The following is a 19,642-nucleotide window of genomic DNA, read 5'->3' on the forward strand; positions in this document are numbered from 1 at the left end:
ACAAGGAAACAAAAAAAGATAAGGAAAATAAAGAGGTTCATTAACATGGAGTTTAGTTCTCTTATTGATTTGACATCCTTAGTAAGATTTTTTTTTTTTTTTTTTTTTTTTGTCAGCAACAAACAAACAGACTCATATAGACTCTGTAAACCAAACTGGAAGCTCCGCACCCATATGGACTACAAACGAGGGTTGTTTCCTTGCACTGCGTGCGAGGCTATCTGCCCTTGAATTTAAAGTCCGTGGAATATGGATAAGCTGTGAGCTGTGGAAACTTCCTTGTAGGATCTTGATATCTTCTAGATAACTTGCAAATGCTGGCCATTCGTCGGGTTCAGAAACCATCTTCACCAACTGAGAACAATCCGTCGCAAATGTAACAGTATATTGTCTGACATCCTTAGTAAGATAAAAACTTCGTTTTAGACATTCGGATGTAGCTAAATCTTCCTAAAGAGCTCTGCAACACGTTTCGCTTGGTTCGCATAACCTTCCACACCAGCTGACAAAAAAGATTAGACAGCGGTTGAGCTAACCAGAAGTGCTCGTTAGGTTTAGTGATCAGAACTAACCTATTTGTTGGTGAAGTTGTAGTGTGCTGCAGTATCAGGAGAAAGTTTCCGAACGGAGTATTTTTCATCATCTGGAATGGCAGGTGAGTCTTTGAGAGATTGAAGTACCTTTAATGGAGCAATGACATAATCAACCCTGAGACTGAGGATAACACTGAAGAGTTAGAATGGAATCAGAATCTTGAATGGTCAAAGCTGGGGAGAGCAGCAGCCATATGCTTGGACTTGTAACCATACTTGTGAATGTAGTTATATGATCATTTAACCAAGGCCAAACTGGGATCTTCTCCGGATTCGGTGTCAGTTTCAATCTCTGTATCTCCTGAATGGTTACGAGCCCAATCCTAAAGAGATTAAAATGTTAACTTTAGCATTACTTGTATCCTCGATCCAGACAAAAACTCAATACAATCTTTCTGACTCTGGTTTAATGATATAGCAGTAACTAAAGTTTCATGAAGTAGAGATGTAACTTGCCTCTCAAAGTCATAGAAAAAAAGACTGTATCAGGAACAATCTCGCTAAAAGCTGATAGATCATCTAGCTCATTGTTCTCACCTAGGGGAAAAAGTAAAGCATCCCAGCAAAAAATATACAGCTCAGGACTTAAAGTAACCCATCTCATCCATGAACAAGGTTACACATACATCAAAAACACAGTTTGTTTCTTAAATTTCACATTTAACAATTATGTATCAACCATAAAACAACAGTGTTCATCTAAGAACTAAAGCAAGCAAGAGCCATTGTATCATCAGTTTTTAGACCAAATTGGGATTCAGTACCAGCTCCTGAGGGATGGCAGAAGCATGAAGACTGAAGTTAATGGAGGGAAGAGAAGCGGAGAATCCGGCGGCTACCTTTTTCAGTCGTCCCTTCTGTGTGGTTCACAGATCACATACATTTGACATACACAAACAGAGAGAAACATATGTACACAGAATGCTACTGAAGAATTAGATAAAGCAAAAAAAGAGAGAGCTAGTACTTGGATCGAAGCAAAGAGAGTTGCAGAAGGAGGAGATGCAATAAAGTGGATTGCGTATTTTCTTTCTCAGCAAACCGTTGACTGAGTTAACAAATCTAGCCGTTGATATTTTCCCATTAAGGTGGCACCCGCCATTTTTATTTATTCGAAAAAAAATGTCAGAAGATAAGACCATCTTCAAGTATCAATGTATCATATATTACAATGAACACACACACTCACACTTCAAAACACAACCACAACGTTTGCAGAAAAAAAGAAGTTTGATACAAATCAACTGACAGAGAGGAAGCAAAAAAAAGAGGAGAGTAACATGTCTGGAACACGTATCTATTTGTCTGATAGTTTTGAAAAGTGCACTATGGAAGAGATGCGGTTTGATGGTTTATAGAAAATCAAGATGCCTCTCTGGGTTGTCTTCCTAAACCAACCAAAGAAAAGGTTTCAGTTTGAAAATAAAATATTTGGAAATGAGATAGTGAAGGGAGAGAGGATATACCATTCTGCGTGAAGGCAGGAAACGGAGTCTCGTGGCTTCGTCCTCCCAATTAACCCTTTCTATCCAATCTGCCGATCTGTATATTATAACAAACCTTTCAACTTCAGCGACGCTTTTGGAACTGAGCGGAAGCTTCCCAAGTTTCGGACATTGTTCTATGTCCATTTCCCTCAGACATGGAAATGGCAGGGGAGTCCCGTAGATGCTCTTCACCTCAGGCAAGTCACTCATCAGTAGAGTTTCTAGTTTTCCGAAAAGAACAACACCTTGTACCTGCATCTCATCAGCTTCCTCTATGCTCACTACTTCTTCTAGTTGCAATAAATTCACCAGAGTTAGATGTATAAGGTTTGGAGCGAACAACAACCACTTCAAATCCTTTACACCACAATCTTTTATAGCCACAGAAGAGAGACTTAAGAAGCAAGAACCTTTGAGGCTACGAAGAATAGTCGGAAAGTTCAAGAATCCGAAAGATTCTTGCCATGTTCCTTTGATAACAACCTTTTCAACGCATCTCCTCCCCATGTGTGAGAAAAACAGTTTCTCCAAAACCAATTTTGACTTGATTTCAATGGTTAGAACTTCTAAATGTTTCAAGAGAACCAACTCCTTGCAGCTTTTGTCAAACCTAAGTTGTTTGCAACCTAGTAACTTTAATGTTCTTAAACTTGACAACTTAGATATTCCATCCATACTCAGAAGATCCCTCATACCCTCTAGGTACAAATGTACTAGCTTTTTCAACTTCCAGAGACCAACAGGTAGTCGCAAGATCATTGTTCTTGACAAATCAAGATATTTTAAGGAGTTTAACTCTGATATTTCCTCCGGCAATCTATTAAGACCCAAGTTCTCAGATAGATCCAAAACAACTAGTTTTGGCATACACTTAAAGAATTCACCTGAGATACTTGCCAATGGCATGTTTTCTTGGAGGAATAGAGTTGTTAGTTTGGAGAAATTGGGACTACCAGATACCTCTTCAATCTTATTAATCATCAGTGACATCTTTTCGACAGCACTCCACTTTTCGACTTTCGGTACCTCACATAACCCAACACCGGCTCGCACGATACACTTTTCTCTGTTTTCTCCAAAATCAGATGATATCCATAGAGACATCTCACGCACCACATCATGCAATTTCACCTTTGATTTGTTGTCTTCTTCCTCCAGCAGCAAACATGAACGGACAAGGGTACCAATTATATCATAACCTTGGTTTACTCTTCTTTCTCTATCTTCTTTTTCACTTATGAATCCCTCGCAAATCCAGTAGTCTATCAACTTCTCTTTTTCTATCAAATAATCTTCAGGAAAAAGAGAGCAATACTGGAAGCATGACTTGATGTGTTCACTCTTCAAGTTGTCATAGCTATACTTTAGAATAGGAAGGATTCGGTCTTCCATGCCAGAAAAGTCTGCAGCATACGAATTCAAAACCTGAACAGCAAGATCCCATTCTTGTATAGTTCTCTTGCATGACATGGTCTCGCCAATGACGTTGAGAGCTAACGGTAGCCCACAACATTTTCTGGTAACTTTCCTTGCTTGTTCAGGAATGCTTGGGTAGCTTTTTAACGTGAGTGGTCCGACTTTTCTCTTGAACAAATCCCACGCTTCATTGTCTGTTAGACATTGGACTTCCATTGGATCATCAACCCCCATGCGGCCACATACTTCCTTGGAACGAGTGGTGAATACTACTTTGCATCCATTTTCCTTTGTCGGAAATGGGACTCCAATTTCTGTTAAATCTATTTTCGTCCAAATGTCATCCAATAACAAGACAAATTTTTTATTCTTCAACTTAGCATGTATATCAGTGACCTTATCTATTTCCTCTTTCATGTCCCACTCCTCTCCGCGAAGGCCTAACTTCTTAGCGATATCATCTTGAATCTTCTCAACGCGTAGATCACTAGACACCACAACCCAAATGACAATCTGGAAACCATCAACTGCCTCACGAAACTTATTGTTTATCTGTGTGAGAAGAGTTGTTTTTCCTACTCCACCCATACCGTAGAGGCCCATAATTGCAGTCTCATCATCCATAAGGTGCTTCCACGCCCTTTCCAGCATCGTTTCTTGACCAAAAATTACTGGCTGTAGAGGCCTTTCCTCCACCACACATCCAGTCACAACAACTTCAGCCGCAACAGCTTTAAAATCTCCATTAGGTTTGAGAAGATCCTCAACCTCTCTCAGCATCATAGAAACCCTTCTCCCATAATGGAAGCTAGATATTAAGTTTTTTGAACAAACACCAGAAAGACACAACCTTTGGAGTTCCATAGTTCTATTATTATTTAGATCATCAAAGTGGTTTTCGATGGTCTCAACACTAGTAAGCCATACCTGGACTTAGCTTAGCCTTCGTTGACCTTTGGCTTCTCTAAATCGGATCCTTGTTAACACATCATCTCGCCTTGCCTTGAGTTCTACCATGGCTTTCTCCAGAGCCACCAAATTCTTCTTAAGATTACGAATAGGATTGCCCTCTCCGCATAAGCAGCTACCAACACTGTCCAGTACTGAATCGCCTGATATTTGGATAGAGAAGCAACTACCCATCCTGCACTTGACTTGACACACAAAGAGAGATCCACAATGCAACCAAGGAAGCTTAGTTTACAATTTGCTAACAAAGAAATATGCTATTGAGTTTGAATTTTGTTTGTCATTCTCGTGAATTCAGTAAACGCCAAGTCGTCTCTCACTTGGTTGAAAAGACGCAATTATTAAGGCCATTCAATAAATATCCACAGAAACACAAGGGACCCAGTTTTTTATTCACCACTTGATCAAATCTCATCAATCACACGGAGATGAGATAGGAAACAACTTGCATCACAGCTCATATAGGGACAAGACACATAAATGCACTCAAAACCCAAAAGCTTATACCTAATTCGAATGAAAAAATCAAGATAGAAACTAAGACAGACTTATAGACACAGAGAACAAATTTTCAATCAACACAAGTTAAATCTGGTTCTTGACAAACCCACTTTGCATTATACGTTTGATAACAAGGCCATTCATTTTTTACGATCCCTTTGCCGGGTATACGATCTCCTTCGCTCGATATTCAGTTCAGTATGATTTTTTGTTTCACGATGAACCCTGCGAAACTGGGTTTAACCCGTAAGCATGGTGCGATTGATGAGCAATGATTACTCAACCAAACCCTCCTATAAGTAGGCCAACACGCCAAATCCACGAAGAAAAAATAACGGTTGGGCCCTAATAAGTATCTTCTGCATGCCCATTTATTTCCTCGTACATTAAAAAACTATCAAAATAAATCAAGTCAAATCAACTCAAAAATGTATAAACAACCTCCTTCAGAAATGTATAAACCAACAAAAAGAAGGAAACGTATTTGCCAAGAGTTCTAATATAAGTCAAAACTTCGTATAAATTTACTCAAAAATAGTTAAATTTGTTTATAATGACGCAAAATTGTATTATTGGAACACATACAAGTCAAAACTGTATTAGTTTTAGTGGGACCATTCGTGATAAAGTGGAAACTGATGCATGAGTGATGAGTGAGCAATCATGCAATGACAAACTACTTTTTTCCTCCGTCTGTAGGCAGAGTTTTATAAATGATCCCCTTATTATTACACATTCCCGAAATCACGCAACATACTATTATCTTTCACATGCAGCCCCATATATACATTCTTTTTAGGCTATGTTATTAGCTTATTGCTCTATACCTTTCACATTCTCGGAACACAACAGCCACAAGACGCACACTTACAAAACACATACGCAAACACCGTCTTCACAACAAAGCTCCAAAGTCGTATCATCAATTTTAGGTTTTCAACATCGGCAAAAGTTCTGCATAACCTGACATAAACTTAACAAAATCATCGTATGCTTCAACGATGAGGTGGTCATCGTCCCAATTATCCCTGTATGTAGCGGACTGTGCATAAATTCTCTTGAAACCGATGTAAAACATTTCTTCTCTCCATTTCTCAATCCGTGGATAGTCACATTGATCCGCAAGCCAATTATCATACTCAAACTGCGACAAGAGTTTCACCAAACGAATGTTTAGTCTCAATCATTTCATTTTATCTAGATAGCACAAAGTAGTGGATAAAAATCTTGTACGTACCTGGGAGTCATCTGGCATCAAATGAGTATATCTTTTGGGAATGCCCGAGGCTTCGAGCTTATCGTAGAAAGCCTTAGTGTCTTCCATCATCTCGTCTTGCGATGGAAGTGATACGCGTCCAGATAAAACCGCGGCAACCCATTTGCTTTGAAGCTCAAACATCGGAAAAGGAGTTATCTAGAAACCATATGTTATAAACCAAATTATGAGATCATATGCAAAAACAACAAAGATATTTATTTTCACATAATAACAAAGAACTGAATAGAAACATTATTATAAGATTATTAACCTGCCATGGTAGGCCGATGAACGAAAGGCCGGGGGCAAGAGCCGGAGGAAATACATGCTTATACAACGGTCCAACACGATTATCGTCCACCGTCACTTCACCTTTCGTGTCAAGAAACGGGAAGTAATACTTGTACCTGACCATAACAAAATCCAAAAGGTCAATGATGTCTTTCGATCTTTAACCTCTCTTATATAATTGAGCTAAAAAGTGTGTCTACCCTGTACAGTGCATAATGGTATCGGCGTAAACCGTCTTTCCATTTTTGAAAACCACTGAACCGTCTTCGCGGGCAGTTTCAATCTGTAATGGACATAACGAGGAATCAGATGATGGTCTTATAGACTAAGGGATCGGCTGGTTTAGTTAAATAGAGTACCGTTGGGTGAAGCCATAGGTTGTCGTAACCGGGAAGCTTCTCGTAGGTCTCTAGTGAAGTTGATCTAGACGAGACATGGACTTCTTTGGCGACTTTGGCTATATCTCTGCATATATCAACGCCACTCGCCGAGCTTCCGATCACTATTACTACCTGCAAGGCGATCCAAGAGCTGAGCGAGGAGTAACATTGATTTGAGGTCACAAGATTCAGTATAGTGATGAGATTCTTGTGCAAGTACCTGATCTTTGAATGGATCAGGAACACGGTAATTGTGGCTATGAATTTGCTTCCCTGGCCATGAATCTATGCCTGGAATAACCAAAGGTATAATTGTTTGAATAGAGTTTCTTCCTCAAAAAATCTCTGTTTTCTATATTGCACAAATAAAAATTCTGCTTTTTTATTCATATTTGACGTAAAAAAAATATTTTTTTACAAAACTATATATTTTAAATTTTACAAAAAATAAAACTAAGCATTTGTAATGAGAATTTAATTGATACATTACTTTTCAGAAATAATTTTCCTCGTTTACTGTAATTTTTTTTTCGTATCTGTAGCCAATACGCATTATGTAAAATATATTTTTGAAATTATCAATAAATGGAAAAACCCCATATAATCCGAAACATATTAAATGATGTAACGTAACATAATTTTGGATGTCGTAAACAAAATAAAGAAGTAAACAAGTGTCAAAACACACAAACTCAAGACACGAGTAAGGTTTGGTTATTTACCAGAGACAAGAGCATGACGTGGCTCAGTATAGTGTCCGTTACAAACCACGACGGCGTCGTATATCTCATCGGCAACAGCGTCGGAGCTTCGTGACTCAACCCTCCACCTCCCGCTATTCTCCTCATCCGCCACCGGCTCCGCCCTAACAACCTCCGTCTCGAACCGTATCATCTCCTCTATATCGAATTCTTTAGCAAAGTCTCGAAGGTAAGCAAGAACCTCACTATGACCCGGATGTCTTCTCGGATCCCTCGACCCGTCGTGCGGTCGGGTCGAAAAAGGGAAGTCGGTGAAACCCATGCACTCTCGGGGGATGTTGGTGCGTAAGGATTTGTAGAGGCTGGAGTGGACTACGGGTCGCGCCGGATCTAGGCTTAGCGGGTCAGGTTCCACTTGAGAGGTGTAAGCCCACACGCCTCCGATTTGGCTCCCGCGCTCTAACACGACTACTGAGTGGCCTTCACGACGTAGCTCACGAGCAGCCACCAGGCCGGCAGCTCCTGCTCCGATCACTGCCACGTGGTGAGAGCCGGTTGGATGATTGCTACCGGGTGCCATGTTTAGGCTATTGTGAAGTGTTGTGATCTAGTAAAAGATGAAGAGTTTGTAATAATAACGAGGAAGAGAAAGGTGATGGTGTGTTTCGATTATAACGATGTGCAAATTTATAGACGAGGAAATAGGTGCCTCTAATGAGGACGTGCCAGTTCAGTGTAGACAATTCTTACATAATCTCTCGTACGAATATTAAATTCAGTTTTATCTTTTAGAAAAAATAGATATTAAATCCAATTAAGTAGGTAGCACTTCAACCATGCATGTCTATAAGAGAATATACACTTTTGTTAAATTATGTATGAGTCATTTTAGCTGATTATTACTATATTTGAAGTTTGAAGTAGTAAGAACTTAACTTATCATGAATTATATCATATTTCGTTACTTAATAATTTATTCTCCCTGCTTTATATGTAGTGTGTTATAGATGAATATTTTGCATTTGAAGATGGTGTCTAAAATAGACAAAAAAAAAAATTCTGATAGAATTGGATTAGCTGATTTTACTCTTTTTATCATCATCGATTGTAGGCTGGCTTGGTATTGTAAATGCTATTAAATAACGTTCTATTAATTTACAAATGGATGTTCTTAATTAGCTAGGAACAGCGCGAATAATCATGAGAGATTGATAGGCAATCACACATGCAGTAACTCAGAATTTCAGTATACTAATAAAAACTTGCAATGATTCATTTTGGGATTTTCACAGGAGACAGTGTACAGAAGCTTTAAATCACTTGAACAAGTGAATGTGCTTTCACAGTACTTTGATTTTAAAAATAAAGAAGTAATAAAAAGCTTTTAAGATTCAATGTAAATAGCTTTTTGGTTACTTCTTTTAAAATGCAAGCAGCCCAATGTATCTACCACCTAACAGTGTCCAGGATCATGTGTACTACTATTCAACATAGCATACCAACAAAGAAACTTTCTATATAAATATCTGTAGTATCAAATAATTGCTATTAGATTCATGAAATAAAATATTCACACCACTATCACTATGCACAACATATTAACCAATATCATTGCATGCAGAAAGGAACTGTTTTTATTCATAAATTAGACAGTATTTTCCGGTTTATATACCCGATTAACGTTTCATTGTCTTTTGAAAACTATATATAATTAGTTTTTTTTTAAACTATATTCCGTTCTCTCATAACATCTTAATTACAAAAACAAATATTAGCATGTATTTTATTATTCGAAAAGAAAATTTCAGTTTTCTGAGTTTGAAAATCCGATTAGATAACTAAAATCCATTTTTATATTTTGTTATGATAAATAATATAAATTTTAACATAAAATATACTGAACTTACTTTTACAGTCTTTTAAGGTTAGACTAGATATATATTATCAAATTAGTAAGAAATATAAGAAGACGGCAAATATGAACCGTTTACGTCATTGTTCTTTGAAAATGATAGACGCCAAATATGAACAAACATCCATCAAGTTGCAAACAAATCCATTACCCAAGTAATTAAGTTTGAATATTTGGAAGCGATGTCTATCTTTTATCTTCCTTTATTGACACTTTCGTCTTTTTCTACAAAACACTAACACCCACCACACTGACCACATCAAGCTTTTCTTGAAATTTCACAAAGATTGATATACCAATTAGCTTACAATATGTAAATTATTGTATACACAAAATATTATGATATTCATAGTCCTAACTCCTCAACTATCTTGATTCTTCCTTTTTAATCCCTAAACCAAAATATTTTTCTGACATTTTGGACTCATATATGGTCGATCCCGAATAAAACACACTTAGTACTAAGAATTGACTAGCCTTTAAATATATCACACTGCCTAACCATCTTCCATATCCAAACCTAATCTCAGACAGACCAAATAGTGATCATATACGTATTTTCAATACTTATCACTTGTCAGATTTCATTTGACAGCCAATCCTAAATGATTATTAAAGCATCGTCAGATATTTTTCGTACAAGCATGAATGGGATTATTAGAAAATCACCCATAAAATAGTGATATATAAATATAATAATGATAATAACCATTTGCTGAAGTGTTTATTTGCTTATTTCAAGTTAGCGTAAATCTTTACGGACATGGGGTGGAGTCAGTCAATGGATGATATCCTTCTATATGGTGACGAGATATCCTTCTATATAGTGACGAGTGACAATCATGTCGAGATAACCTTAACGGCTATTGTTTGTGAAATATAACTATCAAGTTGTAGTCCTCTCCATATATTTACTGGTCAAACGTAATGTGCATGTATGTATATATGTGTATATATATTAATAATTTAAAATCCAGAATTAAATAAATGTATATATTAAGTATATTTAATTATATTCAAACTTATAAACATATTAATAAATACTAAAGTAGATATGTTTCTTAGTTTAATTAAATTCACATATTAACTGCTACGCCTATAAATGAGATATACAATGTCATATGCTAGGAAGCTAATCAATGATAAGCGCTATTATTAAAATACGCAACTTAATTAATTTCTCTTTAATAAAATACCTTTTTGAAAGGATCTTTTATAAAATATTTTCCCTTTCCTTTTTGTTTTTCTTTTCAAGTCTATTTTTTTAACTTATTATACATAGATTGTATCATATCTTGTTAGGTTAATTTCTCAATCGAAAACCAAATTGTGAAGATGAAGCTTCCATGTGAATTGGTGGAAGAGATACTCTACCGTGTTCCTCCTCTATCTCTTCTCCGATGCAAAACCGTTTGCAAACAGTGGAACACACTTTTAAACCACTTGTCTCTCGTCCGTCCTCAACTCCTTATATGGACTGGTCCCAAGATTTATTCGGTAGGCGTCAGTCTCAAAGATGATCCAAAGATAGACATACGCGAGTTACCCGTAGATAATCCTTATTTGAAGAATAATAACAATCCTATACCTTACAACTTCCTTCCTAGCGATGGCTTATTGTTTTGTGTCCCTCGTTGGGGGAATATCAATAGAGTCGTTGTTTGGAACCCGTGGTTAAGACAGACTAGATTGATCGTGCCCCAAGAAAACTGTTTTACGTTTGGTGGTATAGGGTATGATAGTGGTAGACCCGAAAAGGGTTACAAGGTCTTTGGATATCGTTTTCTTGATCGAAAACTAAATAACGGTAAAGTTCAAGTATACCGAAGACTTGCCATCTACAAGTTCGAAACCAATGAGTGGAAGTATATTGATTCAATGAATGAAGATGAGAGCTCCCAAATTGGCATTGGAATCTCGTTTGATAAGAATGTGTCTTTGAATGGAAATTTGTATTGGATTGCTTATAATGTCAAGACTGGTGAGTATCTCATTCGATGTTTTGATTTTTCGAAGGAGACAATTAAACTCTTCTGCGTTCTACCGTGGAAAGATGATTCTTCTGATGTACCAATCCTCTCAGCTTATAGGAGAGATCGGTTTTCAGTGTTGAAACAATTCAATGAAACAAACAAGATCGAGATATGGGTAACAGAAAACAAGATTAGTGGAGATGGAGCTAATGTGGTGTGGATGAAGTTCATGACAGTTTCAATACCTTTTGATAAGGATTTTTGTCCAAGTTACTTTATTGATAATAATACATACGGAAAGAGCCTCGTTATGTGTTGTAAGGATGAAGATAAAAATGCTTGCATATATGTTGTGAAGGGCAATGCGTCCACGAAGATTCCAATAGGTTTTGATGTCTATGAGGTTTGTCAACGTTTCCATGTCCCCAGTTTGATTCCAGTTCCTTGATACACTTCATTTATATGTTATGTGATAAATGATTTTCTTGTAATATGTTAGTTTTTATGTGGAATGGTCTAATTTTTCTAGGGTTTGATTCGGCTTTAAGATTTAGTTTTATTGGGAGCCTATTTGATAAATTAAACGTTCATGGTCAAATATGTGATACAAAATAGATAGTTGGCATTACATATAACTTTTAAAGACTTCGAGATATACTGCATAACTTTAATATATATTCAATTTTACTATTCGACGTGGAGTATTAACATGAAGGGAAGGTAGTTAGTTTGGTTTTTATAAAAAAAAAAGCCAATCTTTGGCTCTTAAAAGTCAGAAGCAAAATAAACAAGTAAAGGACATTGAGACAGGCAGAGACGTGGGTGCAGACAGAAGAAAGAAAGGTGTCGTGCCAGTAACTAAGGTTCTAAATATAGACCGAAGAGACAAAAATGATACCAACCAACAAAAAGTCCCGTAATTATAGAGAAGAAGGGATTATATAAGAAGAAGACGATAACAAAAACACCAACGAGGAACACAGAAAGAGAAACTCATCAAGGTACATGTCTCCTCCATTCATTCTTATGCAACTTTCATCGCTTATGTAAAAATATGCTGGTTCTTCTATTAGATTGGATACAAAAGAAACGCTTGAATATGACGATCATGTGAGGATTATATATGGCCTTTGTTTAGTTTTTGTATTGATTGAGAATGGTGTGCATGTCTTGGTTGTAGATAATGGCAAACATTAGAGTACAAAAAGGTCCAGAATCTCCGAGGACCGAGGTCGGAGAGATAGACACAAGAGCCCCTTTTCAGTCGGTGAAAGCTGCGGTGAGCTTGTTTGGTGAAGTAGTCTCAAGACAAAGAAGTACTCCAAGAAGGTCTCGTCTCTCCTCTGAGGTAACTAATCCAAGAATCACGAACGTGCTGTATCATTATCCTAGAGGCCTTGAATAGCAAGAAACCCATTTTTTAAAAATGTTTCAGAGCGTTTGCGACAAAGAAACACAGCTAATGCTAGCACACAAGCAATTCCTCAAGATCAAACAAAAGCTAGACAACGCTGAGATCACAAGATCACGTGCTCTCTCCGATCTCTCAAACGCTAAGAAGACAATGGAGGAGCTTACCAACAAACTCGAAGCTGTTAACAAGTCTAAGCAAACCGCTATTGACACCAAAGAAACCGTCCAACAGCGAGAAGAACAGCTAGAACACGACAAGTCACACGGCTCTCCTCCTCACCACCACGAGCTTGACGTTGCCAGAGAACAATACCTCTCCACCACCGTTGAACTCGACGCCGCAAAGCAACAGCTCAACAAAATCAGACAGAGCTTTGATTCGGCCATGGACTTGAAAGCCACGGCACTAAACCAAGCCGCTGAAGCGAAACGTGCGCTACAAGTAAACTCTGCCAAGGTCAGCGAACTTTCTAAAGAGATTGGTGATATGAAAGACGCGATTCATCAGCTCAAGCTAGCCGCCACTCAGAATCTTGAAGAGTATGCTAATATCGTTAAGGAGAAAGATGACTTAAGAGAGTGTTACAAGACGGCTGTTGAGGAGGCAGAGAAGAAGCTACTAGTGTTGCGGAAAGAGTATCAGCCTGAGCTCTCAAGGAATCTTGAAGCTAAACTGATTGAGACAACTTCAGAGATTGAGATCTTGAGAGAAGAGATGAAGAAAGCTCATGAATCTGAGATGAACACGGTCAAGATCATTACAAACGAGCTTAACGAAGCTACAATGAAGCTACAAGAAGCTGCTGATGAGGAAGGCTATCTAAGAAGCTTGGTGAATTCCTTAAGGATGGAGCTTGAAGAGATGAGAAGAGAGCGCGAAGAGCTGCAGCAGAGAGAAGCAGAGAGGTTGGAGACTGAGGAAAGGAAGAAGGTGGAAGCTCTCAAGGAAGAGAGCTTGAAACTCGAGGAGATGAAGTCAGAAGCTTTGGTAGCAAGAAACGAAGCTGAAGAGATGAATAGAAAGATAGGGAGCTTGAAGAAAGAAACCGATTCCGCGATGGTAGCTGCGGAGGAAGCTGAGAAGAGACTAGAGCTTGTTATAAGTAAAGTGGAAGAGGCTAAAGCAGCTGAGGAGAAGGTTCGGGAGGAGATGAAGATGATATCTCAGAAGCAAGAGAGCAAGAAACAGGACGAAGAATCGTCCGGTTCGAAGATAAAGATCACAGTGCAGGAGTTTGAGTCTTTGAAACGAGGAGCAGGGGAGACAGAGACAGCGATAGAGAAGAAGTTGGCAGGTATAGCAGCTGAGCTTGAAGAGATGAATACAAGAAAAGCAGAAGCGGATAACAAGCTTGGAGCAAGTCTTAAAGCTATAGAGGAGATGAAGCACGCGACGGACTTGGCTCAGAAGGCAGCGGACTCAGCAGAAGCTGCAAAGAGCGTGGTGGAAAGTGAGTTGAAGAGATGGCGTCAAAAAGAAAATGTACAACATGCTTAGCGTCTTTCTTTGGTTCTGTATAAAAAACATTTGTTTTATTCCAAAATAAAAATTATAAAGGTGAAGTTCAACATCACATGAACAACAACACATAGATAGATCTCAATCATTTAGTAAAGGCATCACCTAAATATCTGAGAGGGAATCACTAATCAGCTTCTGTCTCAAGAAATCTTCATTAAGTAAACAAAATATCAAGGTGTAATCATAAGTTTAAGCGACGTCGTTTTACTTAGTCGACATTAAAAACAAATTAAAATCACGTAAACAACGACACGACACAAAATTTAAATTGAACCGGAATTATTTACCTAACCGGTTTTCTTTGTTCGTTCTCTTATCCGAAAATTTCGAGACCTCGGTCGGACAAATCTATCTCGGTGTGTCCTAAGACTAAGGGTCTGACTGGTTCAAACGCAGCGGTTGCGGTTGCGGCTGCGGGCGTTTGCGGATGCGGGTGGTTGCGGTTTCTAGCGGTTTTAAGAGATTTGTACGACTGGTTCTGCGGTTAGAAATTGGTGCGTTTGCGGGATACTTATGACTGGTTAACTACCAAATACAGCAGCGGTTAAATAATAAATTGACAATATTTACATTTTATATAATTATAAAAATATCAAAAATCATAATATTATAATAAATATTTAAATTATATTTTCAAAGTTATAGTTTTAAATTTTTAAAATTATAGAAAATATTTTTATTTTAAAATTTTATAATATTAATTAAAATATAATAGATATATTTTAGTATTTTTATAATTCCATTTTAAAATTTTTATTTTTATTTTTATTTTTGTATTTATATGGTTTTTTAAAAAAAAAGAAAAAAAAAATTATCCTCCCGCAACCGCCCGCAACCGCAAACGCTAGCTGGAACCAGCTTTTGATTTTAAGAGGTTCGGAGCGGTTTGAAACGATTTGTAGCGGTTTGTATGATTGTTTCGAAACGCTGTCAACCGCTACCAATCGCAAAAGCTGCGTTTGCGGGTGATAGCGGGAAAACCAATCAAGCTCTAAGAGGAGGACGATTCAACTGAAGCAGCGATGATGTTGAGGACACAGAGATGGGAGCATCTTACTACTTTGAGATCGGTTCGTTCCCATTCAATTCAGACAGGTACTCTGAGAAATGCTTACGAGTTCTTCTGCGAACGAGGCTTTTCTAGCGGTCTCACCAGCGATAGAAATCTCTCTTACAAAGAGAAACTGAGAAGTGGGATTGTTGGAATCAAGAAAGATGATGCTGGAGGACTATGTAAGAAAGGGTCGCTGTCTGAAGCGAGACTGTTGCTTAGGAAGATGGAAGAGGATGGGATTGCGCCAGATAGTGGTCCATACAACACTCTCATCAGGGCACATCTCCGAGATGGTGACGTAAGCATTTCAGTTGAACTCATCGAAGAAATGAAGAGGTGTGGCTTCTCTGCAGATGCTTCCACTGTAAAGATGGTTATGGATATGTTATCGGATGGTAGATTGGACAGAAGCTTTCTAGACATGCTTTCTTAAATGCCTCATCCAACTAAGTGCCGGTTAGTGTTTACAAGTTGACTGGGTTTTATTAGTTGAAACAAGTTTTTTTTATGTCTAAGGGCAATGTGGCTTCTCTGGTCTGCCCTTAAGTTACATTATAGGCATTTCTATGCGAAAGGTTTCTTGGCTTAGGAAAGGTTTTGGAAATTTTCTAGATGTTAAACACGACTGAGCAAGCTCTTCTTTAAGCCCTTTCTCACTATGCTCATCTGTATACTTTTGCTGTTTAGGTTTTACTTGTAATGTTATGAACAAATCTGTTATTTCTCTAGTTTGTTTTGGAAATTGTTTTTTCGGTACATGTCTCTGCACTGAAACGAACCTTCATGATCTGCTCTAAATGTCCTTTTCTTGGGTGGACAATAGGATGATGATATATACGGAAAACACTTTCTCAGAACCTGAACCTGTAGAGAATGCTCCATGACTCCAAATTCTCTCGTTCAGTCAAGTCGGTCTCCACTGATCTTATTTTGCAGATCTTTCTCATCAGCTACCCTTTGAATGCTAATTGGTCACGAAGAACTAGCCGAGAAACTTGGATAAGATGCTCCGATATGATTGAAATTTACAACATGAAACATAACAATAGGATTGATGTGATGAGTTAGAAGAAACGGCGTCAAAAAGAAAATGTACAACGTGCTTAGTGCTTTTATTCAATCTGTATAAAACATTGTTTGTTTTATTCCAATATAATAAGTATAACGACAATGAAAATGGTGAAGTTCAACATCACATGAACAACACATAGATATAGATCAATCATTTGGTAAAGGCATCAATCACCCAAATATCTGAGAGGGAATAGCACTGATCAGCTTCTGTCTCAAGAAGTCCTCATAAGCCTCAGCAATGAGATGATCATCATCCCACTTATCACGGAACGTGTCTGCTTGTGTGGCAAGTCTTACATAGCCATCTTCTAATTCCTTGTTTCTCCATTGTTCAACAGGTGGTTCACCAATCTGATCAGCTATCCAGTTGAGGTACTCAGCCTGACCGACGACACCAAGACGATGCGTGTATCTCTTGGGGAACCCGTTAGCATCACGCTTTGCATAGAGGGCGTTGGTGTCCTCCATCATTTTGTCTTCTGAAGGAAGTGTGACACGACCGGACAAAACTGCAGCCACCCACTTGCTTTGAAGCTCAAACAGAGTGAATAGCAATGTCTGATTCAAGGAAAAAAAGTCTGATTAGGCGATGAATGATTAATCCTACAAAGAAGTAGAATGGATGAGCGAGAGACTTAACCATCCATGGTAAACCGATGAAGGAAAGCCCCGGAGCAAGAGCAGGAGGAAAGACATGTTTGTAAAGCGGTCCAACACAGTTATCCTCCACGGTGATATAGCCATTGGTATTGAGAAATGGGAAGTGATATATGTAACCAGTGCAGTGCACAATAGTATCTGCTTGTACAACCTTACCATTCTTGAAAACAATGGAGCCATCTTTGCGTGCGGTTTCTATCTGCAGAAACATATATTGAATCATTAAAGCTTCTAAGATGATCAATGTTCTAAAACTCGTTCCTAAACTAAAAGATTTTTAAAACAATTTTTCAAAAAATCGGTGTAATTGTCCGTCTAATCAATTATTTCATATAAAGCGTCTAACTACCGCCTAGTGAGTTTTTGAACATTGTGAGAATGTTTTTGTTTCATTTTGTTTACCATAGGGTGAAGCCATAGATTGTCGGCCCCGGGAAGCTTCTCATATGTCTCAGACGGTTTCGACCTAGCTGCGATATGGACTTCTTTAGCCACTCCTGTTAAGTCCCTGCTGATATCTGATCCACTCGCAAAGTTTCCTATCACTACCACAACCTTTCAAACATGTCAGGCCAATAAAACAATCAGTAAAGGGCTTATAAGTTATGTAAGAACATACCTGGTCTTTGAATGGATCAGGAACTCTGTAGTTGTGACTATGAAGTTGCTTCCCTGGCCATAGATCTATACCTAAAAACACTCAAAATCATTTCACATAAGTCAAACATGTATTACTTCAAAAGTCAACGAAAGATTTAATACTTTTTAATCAAATACCAGGAATTTGAGCAACACGAGGCTCTGTGTAGTGTCCATTACACACGACCACAGAGTCAAAGATCTCATCTCTGGACACCCCATCGGAGTTTCTTGATCGGATCTTCCACTTCCGACCATCCTGCTCGACACGAACCACTTCTGTCCCGAACCGAACCATCTCCACGAGTTTGAACTCTCTCGCGAAGTCTCGAAGATACGCCAAGACTTCCCTGTGTGTAGGATACCTTCTCGGGTCTCTGGACTCGTCATGTTCTGGTCGGGGCACGAAAGGGAAGTCACTGTAACCCATACACTCTCTAGGGAGATTGGTCCGGAGCGAGTCGTAGACACTAGAGTGGACTACGGTTCGGTTCGGATCGAGACTAAGCGGGTCCGGTTCGCTTTGAGGTGTGTACACCCAGAGACCTCCGACTTCTGTGTTGCGTTCAAAGACGACGACGGAGTGTGATTCCCGACGTAGCTCTCGTGCTGCTACGAGCCCGGCGGCTCCTGCTCCGATCACTGCCACGTGGAGAGAGTTGATTGGGCTGCAAGAGGGTGCCATTTTTGTTGGTTTGGAAATTGTTGGGCTCCAATCGTCTGAGGGGGCAATCATTATATCATAAATGATTATTATTTTTTTAATAATGCATGTTGATGAATGATGACAAAAAAAAGCATTATCTTAAATAATTTTTTCATGTGTGCTATAAACGGGTTGAAAGAATAAAACTGTACTTGATAAAGCAATGGATCTAGTTTCACTGTAAGTCAAATCATTATATACCAAAATGGTAACAAATATCAAAATACTAGTTGGTAAATAAATAATAACATGGTAAATATAAAAAGTTAAAAATAAGTAATCACTACATCAAATGACAAATTAGTCAGTTTTTTACGTCTTCAAAATGAAAATTTCGAAGAAATGCGTTTCCGATAAATTTCCATATATTTCAATAGATTCTGATTTCAAAATGTTTCCTAAAAAACTCAATATTCAATACTAATCAACTAAAACCAAAAACAAAAACCCACATATCAATAAAAACGTATAACTACACTTTTGTAATACTTAAAAAAAACGCAAAATAAGATGGTAACAATTTTTCCGAGTTATACGTACCCCAAACGCGTAACACGGTCGAATCGAGCAAAATGGATCCCATCCAATTCTACAAATTATTATAAAAAAATTTAAGATCGTAACGAGAGAGTATAATAATTTATGATGATTATATAATAATAAATGGTGGGCCCTTAGATGGTAAAAGCTGGAAACTGGGCTACAAAGCCTCCTCTACTGTCTCGAAACTATGTATGGTCTACTGTCTCACACCCATGTTTGGTCCTCTCTCTTTACCTCAACTCATACAGATCTGACCAAAATCTCCTCTTCACGACCAGCTGCAACAAAAACTATATTTTTAATTATTTTTCTCATTTCAGTTTTATTAGTAGTATATACTAGAATAATTCTAGTTTTCTCTCTATATATATATTTTTTAAAATACTGCCATTATCGTCACTTGTCACTAAATGACTAAAACAGACCCCATTGGGTCACAATTAGTAAACAAAGGAAAAAGGAAGGAATCCTAAAATCTTTGTCGATAATAATAATAACCAAACAAAAAAAGTTAAATATAAATCTAAGAAAAAGATACATCCTCTGATGT

The 19,642-nt window shown here is 37.9% G+C and overlaps 6 protein-coding genes across 6 annotated transcripts; 3 read left to right on the forward strand and 3 right to left on the reverse strand.

Moving 5' to 3' along the window:
* Positions 1–75: 75 nt before the first annotated feature.
* LOC106413623 (disease resistance protein RPS5) lies at positions 76–4,820 on the reverse strand. Its single transcript, XM_048741806.1, has 2 exons — positions 2,060–4,820; positions 76–1,981 (listed from the first exon to the last, which is right to left on the reverse strand). The coding sequence occupies exons 1-2, from the start codon at positions 4,358–4,360 to the stop codon at positions 1,946–1,948; spliced, it is 2,337 nt and encodes a 778-aa protein (XP_048597763.1). The 5' UTR covers positions 4,361–4,820; the 3' UTR covers positions 76–1,945.
* An 851-nt stretch (positions 4,821–5,671) lies between these two features.
* Positions 5,672–8,275, reverse strand: LOC106401115 (flavin-containing monooxygenase FMO GS-OX-like 2). The gene is made up of 7 exons (XM_013841554.3): positions 7,618–8,275; positions 7,116–7,186; positions 6,875–7,027; positions 6,716–6,798; positions 6,496–6,631; positions 6,204–6,380; positions 5,672–6,110 (listed from the first exon to the last, which is right to left on the reverse strand). Exons 1-7 carry the CDS (start codon positions 8,174–8,176, stop codon positions 5,895–5,897), a joined length of 1,395 nt encoding a protein of 464 aa, XP_013697008.2. The 5' UTR covers positions 8,177–8,275; the 3' UTR covers positions 5,672–5,894.
* Positions 8,276–10,271: 1,996 nt separating this feature from the next.
* LOC106400613 (putative F-box protein At1g12190) lies at positions 10,272–11,951 on the forward strand. Its single transcript, XM_013840968.3, has 2 exons — positions 10,272–10,376; positions 10,811–11,951. The coding sequence occupies exons 1-2, from the start codon at positions 10,272–10,274 to the stop codon at positions 11,927–11,929; spliced, it is 1,224 nt and encodes a 407-aa protein (XP_013696422.2). The 3' UTR covers positions 11,930–11,951.
* Positions 11,952–12,364: 413 nt separating this feature from the next.
* On the forward strand, positions 12,365–14,523 carry LOC106400413 (WEB family protein At1g12150). The gene is made up of 3 exons (XM_013840775.3): positions 12,365–12,482; positions 12,662–12,829; positions 12,917–14,523. The coding sequence occupies exons 2-3, from the start codon at positions 12,665–12,667 to the stop codon at positions 14,390–14,392; spliced, it is 1,641 nt and encodes a 546-aa protein (XP_013696229.2). The 5' UTR covers positions 12,365–12,482; positions 12,662–12,664; the 3' UTR covers positions 14,393–14,523.
* A 94-nt stretch (positions 14,524–14,617) lies between these two features.
* Positions 14,618–16,226, forward strand: LOC125578601 (pentatricopeptide repeat-containing protein At1g12300, mitochondrial-like). Its single transcript, XM_048741807.1, has 2 exons — positions 14,618–14,790; positions 15,413–16,226. Exon 2 carries the CDS (start codon positions 15,439–15,441, stop codon positions 15,901–15,903), a length of 465 nt encoding a protein of 154 aa, XP_048597764.1. The 5' UTR covers positions 14,618–14,790; positions 15,413–15,438; the 3' UTR covers positions 15,904–16,226.
* A 335-nt stretch (positions 16,227–16,561) lies between these two features.
* LOC106401463 (flavin-containing monooxygenase FMO GS-OX5-like) lies at positions 16,562–18,617 on the reverse strand. Its single transcript, XM_013841986.3, has 5 exons — positions 17,982–18,617; positions 17,824–17,894; positions 17,607–17,759; positions 17,185–17,403; positions 16,562–17,102 (listed from the first exon to the last, which is right to left on the reverse strand). Exons 1-5 carry the CDS (start codon positions 18,577–18,579, stop codon positions 16,713–16,715), a joined length of 1,431 nt encoding a protein of 476 aa, XP_013697440.2. The 5' UTR covers positions 18,580–18,617; the 3' UTR covers positions 16,562–16,712.
* Positions 18,618–19,642: the final 1,025 nt, after the last annotated feature.

The sequence above is a fragment of the Brassica napus genome, chromosome A9, assembly GCF_020379485.1.
Source record: "Brassica napus cultivar Da-Ae chromosome A9, Da-Ae, whole genome shotgun sequence".
In the NCBI taxonomy this organism is placed as follows: Eukaryota; Viridiplantae; Streptophyta; class Magnoliopsida; order Brassicales; family Brassicaceae; genus Brassica; species Brassica napus.